At 43.7% G+C, this 15684-nt stretch overlaps 1 protein-coding gene across 2 annotated transcripts in view; it reads right to left on the bottom strand.

The window, feature by feature from the left end:
• larp4b (La ribonucleoprotein 4B) overlaps positions 1–15612 on the bottom strand; it is a 48722-nt gene extending 33110 nt beyond the window's left edge. For both annotated transcript variants that reach the window (XM_042346814.1, XM_042346815.1), the window contains exons 1-2: positions 15598–15612; positions 2001–2132 (exon numbers count right to left, since the gene is read on the bottom strand). In XM_042346814.1, the coding sequence (XP_042202748.1) occupies positions 2001–2081 (81 nt within the window). In that variant the 5' untranslated portion in view covers positions 2082–2132; positions 15598–15612. The remainder of the gene's footprint in view (positions 1–2000; positions 2133–15597) is intronic.
• Between the last annotated feature and the right edge of the window lie 72 nt (positions 15613–15684).

Raw genomic sequence — 15684 nt, 5'->3', positions numbered from 1 at the left:
TCTACTGTATTCACTACTCCCTATAATTTTACCTAGAAAGCTAAAGCTGTATCATCATGATGAAACCTCTGTTCAGGAAACGATGGCACAAGGATTATGGGAGAGAGTGGCTGAAGCAGAGGGGATGAGGGAACGTGCAAAAGGCTGATGGAAGGGGGTGGGAAGAAGAGTGGGGTGTACGCAGGTCAGAGGCTGGATTGGATGATTGGTGGAGCTAGCAAGACACCCGAGGAGGGTACTGGAAACAAATGCTTGGATAAAGGTTTCAGCTGCGTTGGGTATGAGGGATGGTCGGAGGCGGGTGATATGGCAGAGGCGGAAGAAAGCAGTCCTAGTCAAGGACCGGATGTGGGGGTCTTAGGACAGCGCAGACTCAACCCCACATTGCACCCAGGTTCAGTGAATCTGAGAGATACGCCAGAAGGGTGGAGCCATAGATGAGAAGACATTGACTGAAACCAAGAAGGAGCTGCAGAGGGTTGCCATTCATCCAGTCCTTACAGGCAAGTCGACAGAACACTGATGGTGTCCTGTCTAAGGTTGCGGTTAGAGAAGTAGATCTGCATATGTGTGGAAGTAGACCACAGCTGCAGATGACGTCACTGTGTCAAAAGCAGCAGAGTTTACATATGTCCTGAAGTAAGATTCCCCACATTGAATGCCGTCTTCTCTAATCCCAATTTTCTGCTCTTTTCCCCATAAATATTATTTATTTATCTAATTCTCCTTCAACTGTGGTTATGGCTCGGTTTTAACAGTCATTTTAGTAAGGCATTTAACAACCCACTGAAAAAATATTCCTAACCTTTTTTTTCTTCTGGTCATGATCCTCAAGTTACAACACTTCACTACTGGCATAGACGCGTTGCATCATTCTGTACAATCTGGACTGTGGAATCCTGTAACTCAGTGATAAGAGCACTCGCTTTGAAAGCGAGAGATCTGGGTTCAATTCCCGGTGGGGCAAAATGTTGGGCAAGTTTCCTTACTCCACATGCCTCTGTTTACCTAGCAGGAAGTAGGAACCCGGATGTTAGTTGATTGGTGGATTGCTTTTCCGGGGATAATAATTCCTTCCAAAAAAAACCTAATAAAATGGGACGCTGGTTTGCACAATTGGCTGCCGTGTTTCGCCCATACAATATATAGTCAAGTCAATTCACTTTACAATATATACTGTGAAGCACTTTGAGACGTCCCGAAGACATGATAAGCCGCTATATCAAATGCAAGGGTTACTACTATTCTATTTACCATAACAACAACCATTCATAATTTTGAAATCATTTTAGATCTCTTCCGAGTTTCCTCTAATCAGTGAAAAGGTCCCAACTTTTCTAGTATCTCCACAGAACTATAACCTGTCAGCACTGATATCATCCTAAGTTGCCATCCTTTCCATCATGAGATGCCCAAAATATAATCGTCCAATATGATCTCTTTCCTTAGTCTTCAAATTACTTCACGCCTATTAAGAATTTTAAAAACCTGGATCATGCCCCCATCTCAATCTTCCCAACAAATAAAAAGTTCTGGGTAGACATGAACCAGCTTCACCGCCCACCCCTGCACTGCCACATGCGGCATTCCTCGGGGCTCTATCCTCAGCCCTCTCCTCCTCACAATCAATGTGCTCCCACCTGGTTACAACATCCAAACTTCCATAGATGACACCCAACTATCTCACTGCCTCAACCCTCAGTTGCACTGTTCTGACGATTGCCTGTCAGACATATCAGCCTCAACATCAGACCAACAAGTTTTATATCCCCACACCGCCTTCCACACCCAAACCACAAGTGGTGGCAAACTTTTCGCCTTTCTGCCCCCGCTCACTGGAACTGCATCCTGGACTCCCTCCGATTTGCTCCCTCCCGGAGAGAACTAGAACGGACCCAAATGGCACAAACCACGCTGCAACAAAGAATGTTTTTCCTGTAACCATAAATAATTTGCCGGTCCAAAGGAAATGGACTGTAATTAATCTTTCAGCATCTTACCAGAGGGGAACTGTCTACAACTTCTTGCACTTGCTGCACCTGCGGTTCAGCCACAACTTTAGTGTCCTGGTCAGAAGTCATGAGCCGTCTGCTTTCTGGCTCTGCAGAGAGAATTTTTCTGCTCAGCAAGATCTGTGGGACAAAATACAAGCTGTTACATTTCAGAACTACAATACTAATGGAGTCCTGTAGCTCAGAGGTTAAGAGCACTCGCCTCGCAAGCGAGACCTGGGTCCAATTCCCAGGCAGGGTGAAATGTTGGGCAAGTTTCCTTACTCCACACGCCTGTTTACCTAGTAGTAAGTAGGAATCCAGTTGTTAAGTTGACTGTCGGATCATTTTTCCGGGGGTAATAATTCCTTCNAAAAAAATTGGTCACTTCAATCCACAATTGTTTGTGGGACGCTGCTGTGCGCAATGGCTGCAACGTTTCGCCCACAAAATATACAGTCAATTTGCTTTACATTATATTCTGTGAAGTACTTTGGGACATCTCGAAGACTCAATAAGGTGTTATATCAAATGCAAGGATTATCACATATTATTAATACTACATTTCAGCACGCAAACCCACCATAACAAGAAATCCAGCCCAAGTAAGATGCAGCTGTTCAATCTAATCCATATTTTTTTAAAAATACTATTTTGGGATGTCTATTCATGGCAGCGGATATATAAGATATTTACACATTTTGTTGAATACTTAATTAATAGTCGTGATTTCCATTTATGTGCTGATACGTCAAGATAAATACACAAGTCTCTAAAAGGCAAGTGGTTTAAAGCAGACAAATTCACCGTTTCCAGAATTATTCTGTAAATTTATTAGCAAAAACTCTGTTCTTCCCCCAACCCCTAAAAGATATTCCCAAAGAATTTTCCTTTGTAAGACAACGATTCGATCTAATACAATCTACATTTTACTGTTAAATGGACTTGTATGGATGACGTAGGTCAAGGGAATCTGCTTGTAGTACACAAATCCAACATGGTTATTGCAAATTGTTTATTTAGGCAAAAAAAAGCCAAAACATTAAACAGTAACTTGTAAACTGATGAATTTTGTTCTGACATCAGGTCTACTATGGCACACCTCCAGCACTCATTTCAACCATAAGCATCATCTTTAATTCTTCATCTGTGTATAGTCCTCAGATATTCTGCCCCCATCACCCCCAAAAAAATTCTGAACACAAAGGAAAAAATCTTACNAAAAAAATCTTAAAATTATTGGAAACGCATTTTGAAATTGAGTTGTCAAATCATCCCCAGATAAGTTTAGATGAAGGAGACCCATTTGATTCCATCCTTCTAGAATATCAACCTCATCAGTCTCAACATCAGAGCAACACGTTTTTATATAAAAGAAACTTGTGCATTCAACTACCTTGTGACCAGATTCAGATCTCCTCTAGCTAGATATGCCACGATGCAAGGGAGTAATTCGTCAGCAGAATAAAGTGCAGATGAAGTTTATCATTTTAATTCTCTCTTCAAACCCAATCACCATTTTTCAATTCTGTATCTATTATTCTGAAGTAGTGAAATCTGCTTCAGAGCAAGGTTAGACATAACGGATGGCTCAAAAGGGACATCCAGAACCTCAAAAGCAGCTGTACTTATCATAGGATCTGCAAATAGCAGACCAGAGTAATGGAGAATTTAAGATGAGTAATTCCATAACTATGTCACAGTGAAGACTATGTCTAGGAGATGTTCAGAACTGAGCACTTCAGAAACAGATCGGGTAAATCAGTCTTTCCAACAAGGACATGTACGTGCTGAAGTCAAAGGCAGTAATACACGAAGTGCTGAAACTAGGCCACAGGGCCATAACATATTCCCTGTACATTTATCCAGGATACTTTCAATAAGTAGCCTTACATCTATGTAGAAATTTCTTGAGCTAGCAGTCTAACAGTATGTTGTGGTGTTTGGCTTCCAGAATAAACAGGCTCGTGCCTGCCTCACTCACGCCTTTCATTAAGAGATTCAACATTCTTTCCACTGTCCATTAATACTTCTCAGTATCCAGACAGGCAGATAGTCTACAGGCAGCTCCCCCTCAACTACAATTCCACAGAAAGTCTCATACATACGAGGCATCAAATTTTACCAATTCCTTTTACTCGATAAAAAGGATAGAGAGGTTCACTTCCAAGGCCCATGACAAGACGGTCTAAAAATTTGCTGTTCAGAGAATCTGAACCAGAGCATGTGCAGCCTCTTCAAACCCACCCTTGGTCACTTTTTCCCACCCCCTTCTCACTCTGCGACGGGTTGCAGCGCATCCTCCAAGGTGAGATATAACACCCACAGTCCGGTGCATTAAAATACCAGGGTGCAGAAAATGCACCAGGATCCCTAATTGTGAGGCACTCCAAGATGCTATCCTATGAGAAGGGGACTATATAAATGCAAGTAGTAGTTGTACAGGCTTTCAGCTTTAAAAAATGGCTTTGCAGATGGTGTCCTTTCCCACTCCAGTAAGCACTGTGGGACATCTTCCTGACGCGCAAAGCACTCTATAAAATGTACATTTGTATTGTATTTTGGCAAAAGTGTCAGGTTGAGAAACTGTCTAAAATTCACAACTGTCGGCTTCATCATAAAGTGGAAACGCTATCCTGATACAGGAAGGTGCTTGGAATCTATGCATCTTTAAATCTAAATTCTATAACCCAAGATCTAGTCAGATTTCCATATCCAATTCAAGGACTCGAATAGAAAAGTGTTAATGTTCTGCTCTGAGAAGTGTTTACAAAGAACAAACATTATCTTATTGTTGACACCAGTATAAAGAATGAGGAAAAGTTCTATTCCCAGCACTGGCTTCACACCTAGACTGACTTGATAGAAATGAAAGTGAAGCTCATCCACCATCATTCAGGTAATTTGCTCCATTCCATTTCCAGATAACTTCTGGCACCTAACTTTAAAATTGGTTTTGGCAACGACCGAAACCATATCAGATGAGGAATTTACAGAACAGGGTTCAAAAATCCAGTTGCGATATCCTAAATGTGCATCTTACACTAATGAGCTGTTACACCCTTGCTTCAATTACACAAAAAAAGTTGTGAAACACTTGGTACACACCCATCTGCCTCAAGTCTCCGCATTTGTTTTGTAATCCCTGTCCTGTGATAACATTTTGCAAGGTAGTGACATTCTTCAATTGAAATACCTCCAATAACACCACCTTTACAGAATTAGAAATTTAGTGCAGAAGGCAGCAATTTGGCCCATCAAAAACCACATCAGTTTTCCACAAAGCAATTCTGAAATGGGGACAATGCCAATAATACAAATAATATAATGGGTCAAACAGCCGGCCTAGCCAACTAAAATGACAAAGTCAAATTTGGTTCAGTACCACAATAAAAAATAGTCCGATGGAGGGGGTGGGGGTAGAATCACATGCTACGGTTCTTACAATTTTAAAATTCTCAGTACAATCCTAACCATTTTTGGTAACATGGCACGAGCGGAGTGGATTTTGGGAACGTAAGCGTTTTTTGACTTAAACGGACTACAATGCAGACTGTTTAGAACAATTGAGAACCCCAAAGGAGCTCAAAGGGAAGGATCTAAAGATTTTCCCAGTACCGTAATTAGACCTACCCAGCAAGATCAGCACAAGGCACTTTGTGCAATGACTCACGCATGCATGAGCCACACTTACCCAATCACTCATGCGTGAGGATAAGGGCCTGTCAACATAAGCGGTAAGGACACAATGAACATAACGCTGTTAGGGATTTGAAAAATGTGTCAATATAAGCATGCCAAAGTCTATGTCAACATCAACATACGCAGTAAATTTAGTGTGTTCCTATGTGGGGAAGGGACAGGGACTGCAACTTTTTGCCCGGATTGCCTTCCATTAAGCGGGATTTCGATATAAACGGTTTTGAGATAAGTGGGCAGGACTTCATCCGTCTCAGAGATTGCTGTGATGCAGAAACTGCCCTCACCAAGTTGCACATTTAACATCCACCGAAAGTCTAAATGAATTTGGTGTAATTTTACACTGTAGTGCAAAATTCTATTGGAATTTTGTTTTCGGGCAACCGTATGTCTTGACACGAGGAAGACTATCACAAGGAAGCCCTTGAGAGTACTCTATCCAGGGAAAGCTCCACATATGCATTCCATAACATATCAGCCTGGTTCAGTTAGCAGCGCTCTTGAGGTTGAATCAGAAGGTTGTGGGCTCTGTCTGATAATCCAATGCCAATGTAGCGCTGGAGATGTGCTGCATTGAAGGAGATGTTGACCTTTGGATGAGATGTTAAACTAAGTTCTCATCTGCCCATTCAGGTAGTTGTTATAGCCCTTATGGCATGATTCAATAGAAGGTTGTTTAACCCAGTGTACTGTCTTTAACAATCCCCAAATAAAATTGGTCTCTCACTTCAGGTCTCTGGGAAATTATTGTGTGCAAATTTGTATTAAAATCCTTGTCCTATTCCTGGAGTCATACACAAAATTCACAACACACAAACTGGTCGCAGAACATGCAGTAAAACAATATTAGAAAAATTTGCAGTAATCAGAGTTAACAGAGAGGACACAGAACAGAATTGAATTTTACCAATTTCTGCCATTTAAAATCATTTGAAGCTTTGTGAATCACTTCCCTTGCAAACAATCGACTTTTTCTGCTTTTATATTGCAGTACACGGAAGCTCGTAGGTCGAGAGGATGGTGCGAAGCAGGCTTATATGGCTTCCAAAGACACCGTGGATTAAATGTTAGACCTATGCAGGGATAGGTGTAGGTTGAGGTCAAAGCTCATGTATCATGGTAACATCGAAACACTCACATACATACGCGTAACAACTTTAAGAGCTCTTTTGTGGTGTCCCCAAGTCAAATGATGGCAGCAGTATATTTGGCATGAGGACAATGAATTGTATCAAGACGACCACAGAACGGTCAGAACATCGATGGTCTACTTGCTTCAGAATCAGATGTTCACAATATGGAAGCAACTGAAGATCAGGTCCCAAGTGGGGTCTTTAGGATCTAAAACCAGCAAAACTGCTCACTGTACTGTATGCTGCTAACTATCTCTGTGGACAAGAGTGATTAGAAAGCTGATTTGGCTGATGTCATTAATTATGAATGGTCTTAATTTTCGCTGAATGCAGTACCACATCAAATGTTTTCTGAAAATCCAAGTAGATTATGTTCACTGGATTGCTTTTTACCAAATTAGTTAGCACCTTAAGAAATTCCAACAGATTAGTGAGCAAACATTTTGATTGCTCAAACACTCCTGCTAATCTTGGTCATGTCTTCTTCGCTGATCATAGAGTATACTCGAGAGCATCTCAAAATATGCTCCACCATTTCACTACCCTACTGGCTCAGTTGGTACCAGAAGGTTGGGTTGTGGGTTCCTGGAAGTCATATAGTCTGAATTGATACTCCCAACGCAGTGCTGAGGGAAGTACTGTCCTTCAGATGAGATGTTGAACCAAGGTCCCATCTGCCTGTTCAGATGGATATTAATGATCCTATGGCACTATTCAAAAACAGAAGGGAGTTTCTCCCGGTGTCCTGGCCAACAACACCCCAAATAAAATGGGTAACACACGTTAAGGCTGTTTGTGGGACATTGTGCATGAATTAGCTGTTGCATTCTCCCACAAAAAAGTCACAGCACTTTACATGGTATCCTATGAAGTGCTTAGAACTGTCTCCCTGATGTGAAAGACGCAATACCAAATTGGAATTATATTAACTGGATAGAATTTTTAGTCTATTATGCTTAACAGAATCATACCCATTTCCTGTGAAGTGCTCGGAGACATTTTGACGACGTGATAAGCCACTACATCACATGCAAGACTTCTTGTTTATGACAAGGTGCTGAATGAAACGCAAAGTTTTAATTTAACATTCTCGGATTTTACAATTTGTTGCGAAAAATTGCACACAAAAAATTTAACACACCTCAACACATTCTCCCTGCTTCTCTAACCAGCTCCAAATTGTTCAAGATCAAACAGTACAGTAAACTTAATGCTATAACCCGAGTTTTTCCACAATTGCCTTGCCAGGATGGTAAAAGGTTAAGTCAGACATCAAGAAACAGACACCCTAAGCTAACAGGTTTCTTTCGTTAAGACTAAAACACATCTAGAGATTCAGTGGTATAACAAATCACAGAAGAAAAAGGCTTTTCACGCCCACTGTTTCAAGACCGCAAACTCCATTCGGTAGGACTTGATCCTACTACTCCATCTCCCATTAAATAATGGCTTTCAATATTCAAACTTGCCCTTTCACTCTCCAGAATCAATCAATGTCGTTTTAAGGAAGGGTGTCGAGAATTGTGCCTATACCAAATTTGGCTTACGAATGATCTATAAAATAAAGAATATTTTGAATTATATTTGAATGTCAACCTAATGTTTGATTCGCTTTTTTGACACATATCACTTCCTTCTCCCTACCAACCTGCCCACTCACTCCGTTCATTAGGCTCCGGTCTGCTCCAAGTCTCCCGCCCGACCATCAGTGTCCGGGCTTTCAGCCTCTCTGCCCCCGCACTCTGGAACTCCATCCCACGGACTCTTCGCCTCGCTTCCTCCCTCGCCTCCTTCAAGGCCGGTCTCAAGACCCTTCTCTTCGACTGTGCCTTTGGTCTCTCTCCCACCTCTCTGCCTTCCCTCACCCCTACACCACCCCTCTCCCATGTTCGGACCCCGACACCTGACGGTCCAGCGCCTTGGGACGTCCTCCCGACGTGAAAGGCGCTCTATAAAAGTAATCTTGTTGTTGTTGATTGTCTACATTCAAATGCTTTTGCCAATCGATGGCTCATATGCTTAACTGGTTCAGATAATCTTATATACTATTTATTCTCCTGAAACAGCGTATTATTTTTGTCGCAAATCGTAAAAGTAAATTTCATAATATTAAAAATAAGCATCTTGTAGGCATGACAGCCATTTGCGCACAGTAATGTCCCACAAGCAGCCACAAAATAAATGACCAATTTTCTTCGGGGGATTGTTTGCCAGAACACCGAGTGAAACTCACTCCCCCACAACCGATATCCTGTTATGGAACTGGAACAGGCAGCTGCGGGTCTCAGTTAAACATTTCATCTGAAATACACCACCTCCAACAATGTCCCGCAACCCCAGCACTGAGGTCGAGTGTCAGGCAAGATGAGTTTAAACTTTCAATTTGAGGCATGTACCCACAACTTTCTGACTCAAAGATAAGAGTGCTACCAGCCTTACACGCAGGGTTAATTGCTCTCAAAAGTCATTTACAGCAAGTGTGGATGGTGCCACAAAACATATTTGCAAGATTCTGCTAATCTCTCGCCATGAACACAGCTTTGGTTTCCTATTATAAAGCAAGTTCTCAATTTGACCAGATAATCTGACAAGATTCATGCGCACTGACCCAACATTTATTAACAGAATATTCACCTCTTCTCTCTAACTAGAATATAGTCCTCAGCCTTTCACTGAGTTTTCGCAATATATAAAAAAAAATGCTATTCAATCATTTTCAGCTTCATCGCGTGTAAACCAATGCTCTGGAACTCCCTTCCTCACTCCCTTCGCCTCGCCCCCTCTCTTCCTATTTTCAGATCTCGGCTGAAGACCTTTCTTTTCAAACGCGCCTTTGGTCACCTTCCTCCCCCTCTCCCTTGTTCGGCCCCGGGATCCATTATTGTGAAGTGCTCTGAGACGCCGTTCAGCGTGGAGGGCGTTATATAAATCCAAGTTGTGGCTTTTATTATAATTCGGGTTGCCCGACAAGATTGAGGGGAATCAATTGCGTAAAGGCAGGAAATATACAGTACTTTTTGCTGCTTCCAATTTGCCGAGTGCTGTTCCTCACATGAGCTTTTTATTCTATTTAATGTGCCATTGATTTGTATCACAGAGAAAAAAAATTAAATCAGAATTGTATAATCCCATCTTTGGCATGTCTTGTTTGGTTTTATGAAAAGGTTGAGGGCATCAACAGGATGCTAACCCATACCCAAGCAACCTTCCTAAGACGAGTACTATTGCTCCTCCCCTTACTGTATGGCCTTCCATGGCCTTGCCCCCTCCTGACCTGCTGACTCCCTACGAGCCTGCCCACTCCCTCCATTCATCGGGCTTCGGCCTGCTCCATGTCTCCCGCCCGAGACATGGAGCAGGCCGGGCTTTCAGCCTCTCTGCCCCCACACTCTGGAACTCCATCCCATGGTGCCTTCGCCTCGCTTCCTCCCTCGCCTCCTTCAAGGCCGGTCTCAAGACCTTTCTCTTCAATCGTGCCTTTGGTCTCCCTCCCACCTCTCTGCCTTCCCTCACCCCTACACACTCCCCATCCCTCATGCTCGGGCCCCGACACCTGACTGTTCAGCGCTTTGGGAAGTCCTCCCGATATGAAAGGTGCTCTATAAATGTAATTTTGTTGTTGTTGTCCTCCCCTTACTGATGCTACCCATATTGTACCTACCTTCTCTCAACCTTAGTATGAATCTAAAGTAATAATTCTCCTAAAACTATGTAAACCTCTCTTCTCCCCCAAGTTGTGCCTTAGTTGAGATTGTAATAGAGCCCAATATCTACAATAATTGGAACTGTATTGTTGTTTAGTGTTCAACAGTTAAGATATAAAATTTGGTTAGTCAAGAGTTTATACAGTATATCCCTCTTTTATCTTCCCTCCACTCTTCCAAAAGTAACCTTATTTTAAAAAAAAGCACCTAAAGCTTACAGGAGGGGAACCTGTAGGCTTTCAGTCTCCAAGACCCCTCCTTTGTGTGCTTTTGTCTTTTGATCACTCACTTCAGTAGTTTGTGGACGTTTCCGTGCCCAAAATTGATTGATGTGTTCGCGCACTAAATATAGTTACTCTGCAGTATTTCTATGAAGTGCCTTGAGAGGTCTTCCTGAAGTGAAAGGCATTATATCAAATGCAACTACTTAAATAGTTCCATAGCATCATTAACACCCACCGAAACGAGAAAGACGGGACTATCAATAACAGTCCCCTAAACAGGGTTGATTACAGCCATTGTTAATTTCATTTTCATAAGACTGAACAATGCAAATTAAAATTTTAAATCATGATTTCTCATCCAGGCTTCCAACTTCCAACCCTGAACACAGTTTGCAAGGTTTCAGGATACAAATGTAGTGCAATGGTGGAGCTCAGCCCAGTTACTAAATTCACCAATCTCGATCAGCATAATCTTGAAATGGCTCCCATTTAGGAGCACAAAAAGTCAGTATTCTTATTACTGATCATCATCAGGGCTCTCAGTTGAGAGATGTTCACAAAATGTGTTGATGTTGAGCAAAGCTCGGACCAGGCTTTACCGTGAAGCTCCAGCTCATTCCCATTCTAAACTCCCCTTTAAAATCCTAAACGCCTATCAAAAAGCTGACTCAGAATGATTAACTAGCTTGATATTTTTTTAAAAAAATTCAATCCCCAGATCTCGGTTCAGGCTTGCATCCGGTCCTTGATAAAGGCTGCTTTCCTCCACCTCTGTCCATTTCAATACAACCAAAACCTTATTCACACTTCAGTAACCTCCAGGCGAATGCTCCAGTGCTTTCCTCACCAGCCTTACCAAATAAATTCTCTCTAAGCTCTAGCTTATTCAGAACTCGGTAGTATTCCTTCCCTTCTTTCAGAAATTCATCATCCTCAACAGAGCCCACCACCTCTCGATTGCCCAATGGTTTGATATCAAGATTCTAACTCTTGCTTCCAAATGCACATAAGCCCTTATCTGCGCAGTCCCACTCCCTCCGCAACACAGAATGAGGCTTGCTGCACGTTCACCTCCCCTTCTACCCCATTTAGCCACTTCATTCTCCCTTTCGGCGAATCCCAAAATACTTCTGGTGCCTGGTGAATCATAGGCCACAATAAAATCAACACCTTCAAGTGATGAGGGGAAAAACATTGAGAAATCATTTTCCACAAGTTTTGAAATCTAAATGAATGTTAGCTTGCGAGTGCTTCATTAGAAATTTCACGTCAAACAAACACTGAATTCAGAATGTAGAACTCGCAACATGGTCAAATTTACAGCAAACAATAATAATAATCCTTGCATTTGATATAGCGCTTTTCACGTTGGGAGGACGTCCCAAAGCGCTTCACAGAACACACTGTAAAGTGAATTGACTGTATATTTGTGGGCGAACGCGGCAGCCAATTGCGCACAGCAATGTCCCACAAACAGTCGTGGATTGAAAATGACCAATTTATTATTGTTTTGGGTTTTGGAGGGATTATTATTATAAATATGAAATACAGAAATAACTTGCACTTGCACTCCCAATACAGCAGTCATTCCTTTTAATTTTTAAACCTCATGAATATGTAGTTCTCAATTTTGACCCATCATTACTTGAAGGTGTTGTTTTTATTGTGGAGTATAATTCCACATATACCATTCAGATGCATATGACTGATGCTTAAAACCTTTCCAACAAATATTTTCTGATTATTGAGGGAAAACAAATGATTTGAGACCTCCACAATGAGCTACGTTACAGCACACATTTGCTTATTATAAAATATTTCATTATGTAGGTTGAATCAGCATGTTGCAATGCTTCTTTTGGAAAAAAATATACCCCAAAATAATCCACCGGAATCATCTGATCTGATCAGGTCACATATGGCAGACTAAAATTTTAAAATGTTTCCTGGGATATTGTGCAGTCCAGGTAGCTCAAACCCCGTTAAACTTAATCGATAGCTGACGTGAAAAACGCAAAAATATATTATTTCAGTGCCACACGCTCTTCCAAGAATGGGTTGGGCGAGACTGTACTGTGCACATGGCTGTGCAATTGCTAACCTAGGTGTGCTCGAATCAAATTCCGATGGCCTCAAACAAGAAAATGTTCCAATTCCCTCCACCAGCAACAACTTTTGTTGATGATCACAAAATGATACACAAACATTTGCATATGGTAAACTCTTGAATATTTTACATCCTTTTCAACGTGAACAATTGTGTACAATTGGAACCCTGACAGTGATACAGACGCACAGTACAATTGCAAGCAGTACAGCAAGGAAGCCATTAACAACAGCCTCTAAGAATTACAACACAAGTTCTAATGATTTGAGAGACAATTAACTTGAGTGTTCGAATGAACACATGCTTCATTCATTCGAACAGTTCAAATTATTCGACACACTAATTTCACAACTGATTGTTGGACAATGACTTATTTGGCTGGTAGACTTTTTTTTCATAGCATTCTTTTTGAGGAGCAGGTTATATACAGTAAACTCCTGACAACGCTTCGATCCGAGGGAAAAGGGCTCAGTGGCGAGTTATCAGGAGTGGCGAATCGGGAATAGGTCCTCCCGGGCCACGGCGGGGTGTTGTGACTGGTGTGGGCGTTCGGCAGAAGTTCGATGCACAAGATCAGATGCATTGCAGAAGACGTCTGGTTTCGTGCAGGGCCGCACTGTGGCCCTCCACTAGACCAGAAGCCTCTGCAATGCAAGACGCCATCTTATAGAATAAGATATCTAAAGTAAGTAGTTACAAGAATTTCTTGAATGCAACTAGTTATAGGTAAGTCCCTTATTAAGATTTTGCATGGGAGGAGGCCGGGATATTGACAGCATGGATACTTAGGTGGTAGTTACAAGATAAGCCAAGGTCTTATCAGGAGTTTACTGTACTTCACGGAAGAAAGCTATTTATTCCAAGAGCACTTCTAGTTTTCCAATATAAATTTGAATTTACAACGGTGATTGAGATAAGGGTCGGGGACAAGAAGACACTTCAAGTGATGGGGTGATACATTGAGGAAAAAACAAGGGTGGAATGGAAAAACAAAAGGGGTGAGGGGAAAACGGGACAGGGTGGGAAGGAAAATCGGGGAGGGGGGGGGGAAGAGTATAACAGAGGGAACTCCATCCCCCAGTGCCTTCGCCGCTTCCTCCCTTTCCTTCTTCAAGGCTGGTCTCAAGACCTTTCTCTTTGACCGTGCCTTCAGCTCCCCTCTCGACTCTCTTCCCCCTCCTCGCTCCCTCCCTTCCCTCCCCTTACTTCACCCTGACCATTTCTCCCCTGCTCGGGTCCTGACCCAACTATCCAGCACCTTGGGACGTCCTCCCGACGTGAAAGGCGCTCTATAAATTAAATCTTGTTGTTGTTGTTGTTGAAAAGGGAAATGGGGGAGGGGATGAGAGAAAAGGCCGAGAGAGGGTAGGTGGAAGGGGGAAGGCATAGGTGGGACTCCAGATAGAGGAAAAACACAGACTGGTGGGTGGAAGAAATACAACTACAGACCTTTTTTTTTATTTGGGGAGGAACAACAAACAGATCTGTAGACCTGGGGGGAGGGGCACACAACAAACAGAACTGGAGTGAACTCACAAGGGGGAGAAAAACAACACACAAACTTGAGAGGATGGAGAAATGGGGAAAGAACACACAGATGGGGGGAAAAGAGTAAAAACAGACGAGGGGGAAGGGGGGAAACAGCACACAGACCTGAAAGTGTGTGTATATGGGGGGGGGGGTACCAACATAAAGACAAGGCGGGAGGGGGGGGGTGGAGGGAGAGAACACAACAAACAAACATGGGATTAACAGACAGGGGGGAGAGAAAGACACAAACCTGAAAGGATGATGGACCGCATAAGAAAACTTTGAAAAACATAAGACGGGGGGGGGGGGGGAACACAACACTCAGATCTGTGTGTTTGTGGCGGTGATCGGGGGGGGGGGGGGGGGGAGGAGAGAATCACACAACAACAAAAAACAAAATTACACTTCACGTCCCATAATCGGAAGGTGGGGGGGAGGGGGAGAATGACTTGTAGACCTGGAAGGGGTTGGGGGAACAAAACACAGACCTGAGGGGGGGAGAAACAACACACAGATCTGTAACGGGGGGGGGGATACAAACAACACACAAACCTGGGGGGGTGGGGAGAGAAACAACACACAGATCTGTAACGGGGGGGAAGGGGAGGGGTGTACAAACAACACACAAACCTGGGGGGGGGAGGGAAGCAAACAACACACAGATTTGTATGATGGTGGGGGGGGAGAACATACAACCCTGGGGGTAAACAGGTGGGGGGGGGGGGAAGAGGGGACAACAACGCACAAGCCTGAGTGGATGGAGGGGGGGTGGGGGGTGGAGGGAGAACACTCGGATGGGGAAAAAAAAACACAGACTGTCGGAGAGGAAGAAACAGAAACACACACAGACCTGAGAAGATGGGGAGGTGGGGGGGGGGAGTGGGGAGGAGGGTGTGGGGGGGGGGTGGGGAGTGGGGAGGAGGGGGGGTGCGGGGGGAGTGGGGAGGGGGGGGGTGCGGGGGGGGGGCAGTGACTAGGCCTCGGCGGTATCAGTTATCAGTTACCCCGGGAACATGGCGGCCGCCATGCCGCCGGGGCGGCTGTTGAAAGCCTCGGGAGAAGGGGGAGGAGGAGGAGGAGAGCGGGTACACACTGACTGCCCGATCCTCCCCCACAACGCCCATCCCTCCTCCACCCACCCACCCAACCCACCAACCCCGGCCGCCCCCATCTACCCTGCGTCGCAGGCGGCGAGGCCTCAACACCCACCTGCCGGTCTGGCCTGGGCCTCCTCCTCCTCCTCCTCCTCAGGCCGCTCGAGTGATGGCCGCCGACAAACAACGGAGGGGAGGGGTG

This window comes from Callorhinchus milii, unplaced genomic scaffold, assembly GCF_018977255.1.
Source record: "Callorhinchus milii isolate IMCB2004 unplaced genomic scaffold, IMCB_Cmil_1.0 Scaffold2, whole genome shotgun sequence".
Classification (NCBI taxonomy): Eukaryota; Metazoa; Chordata; class Chondrichthyes; order Chimaeriformes; family Callorhinchidae; genus Callorhinchus; species Callorhinchus milii.
The sequence above is the reverse complement of the archived record's forward strand: the minus strand, read 5'-3'. Positions and strand labels throughout refer to the sequence as shown.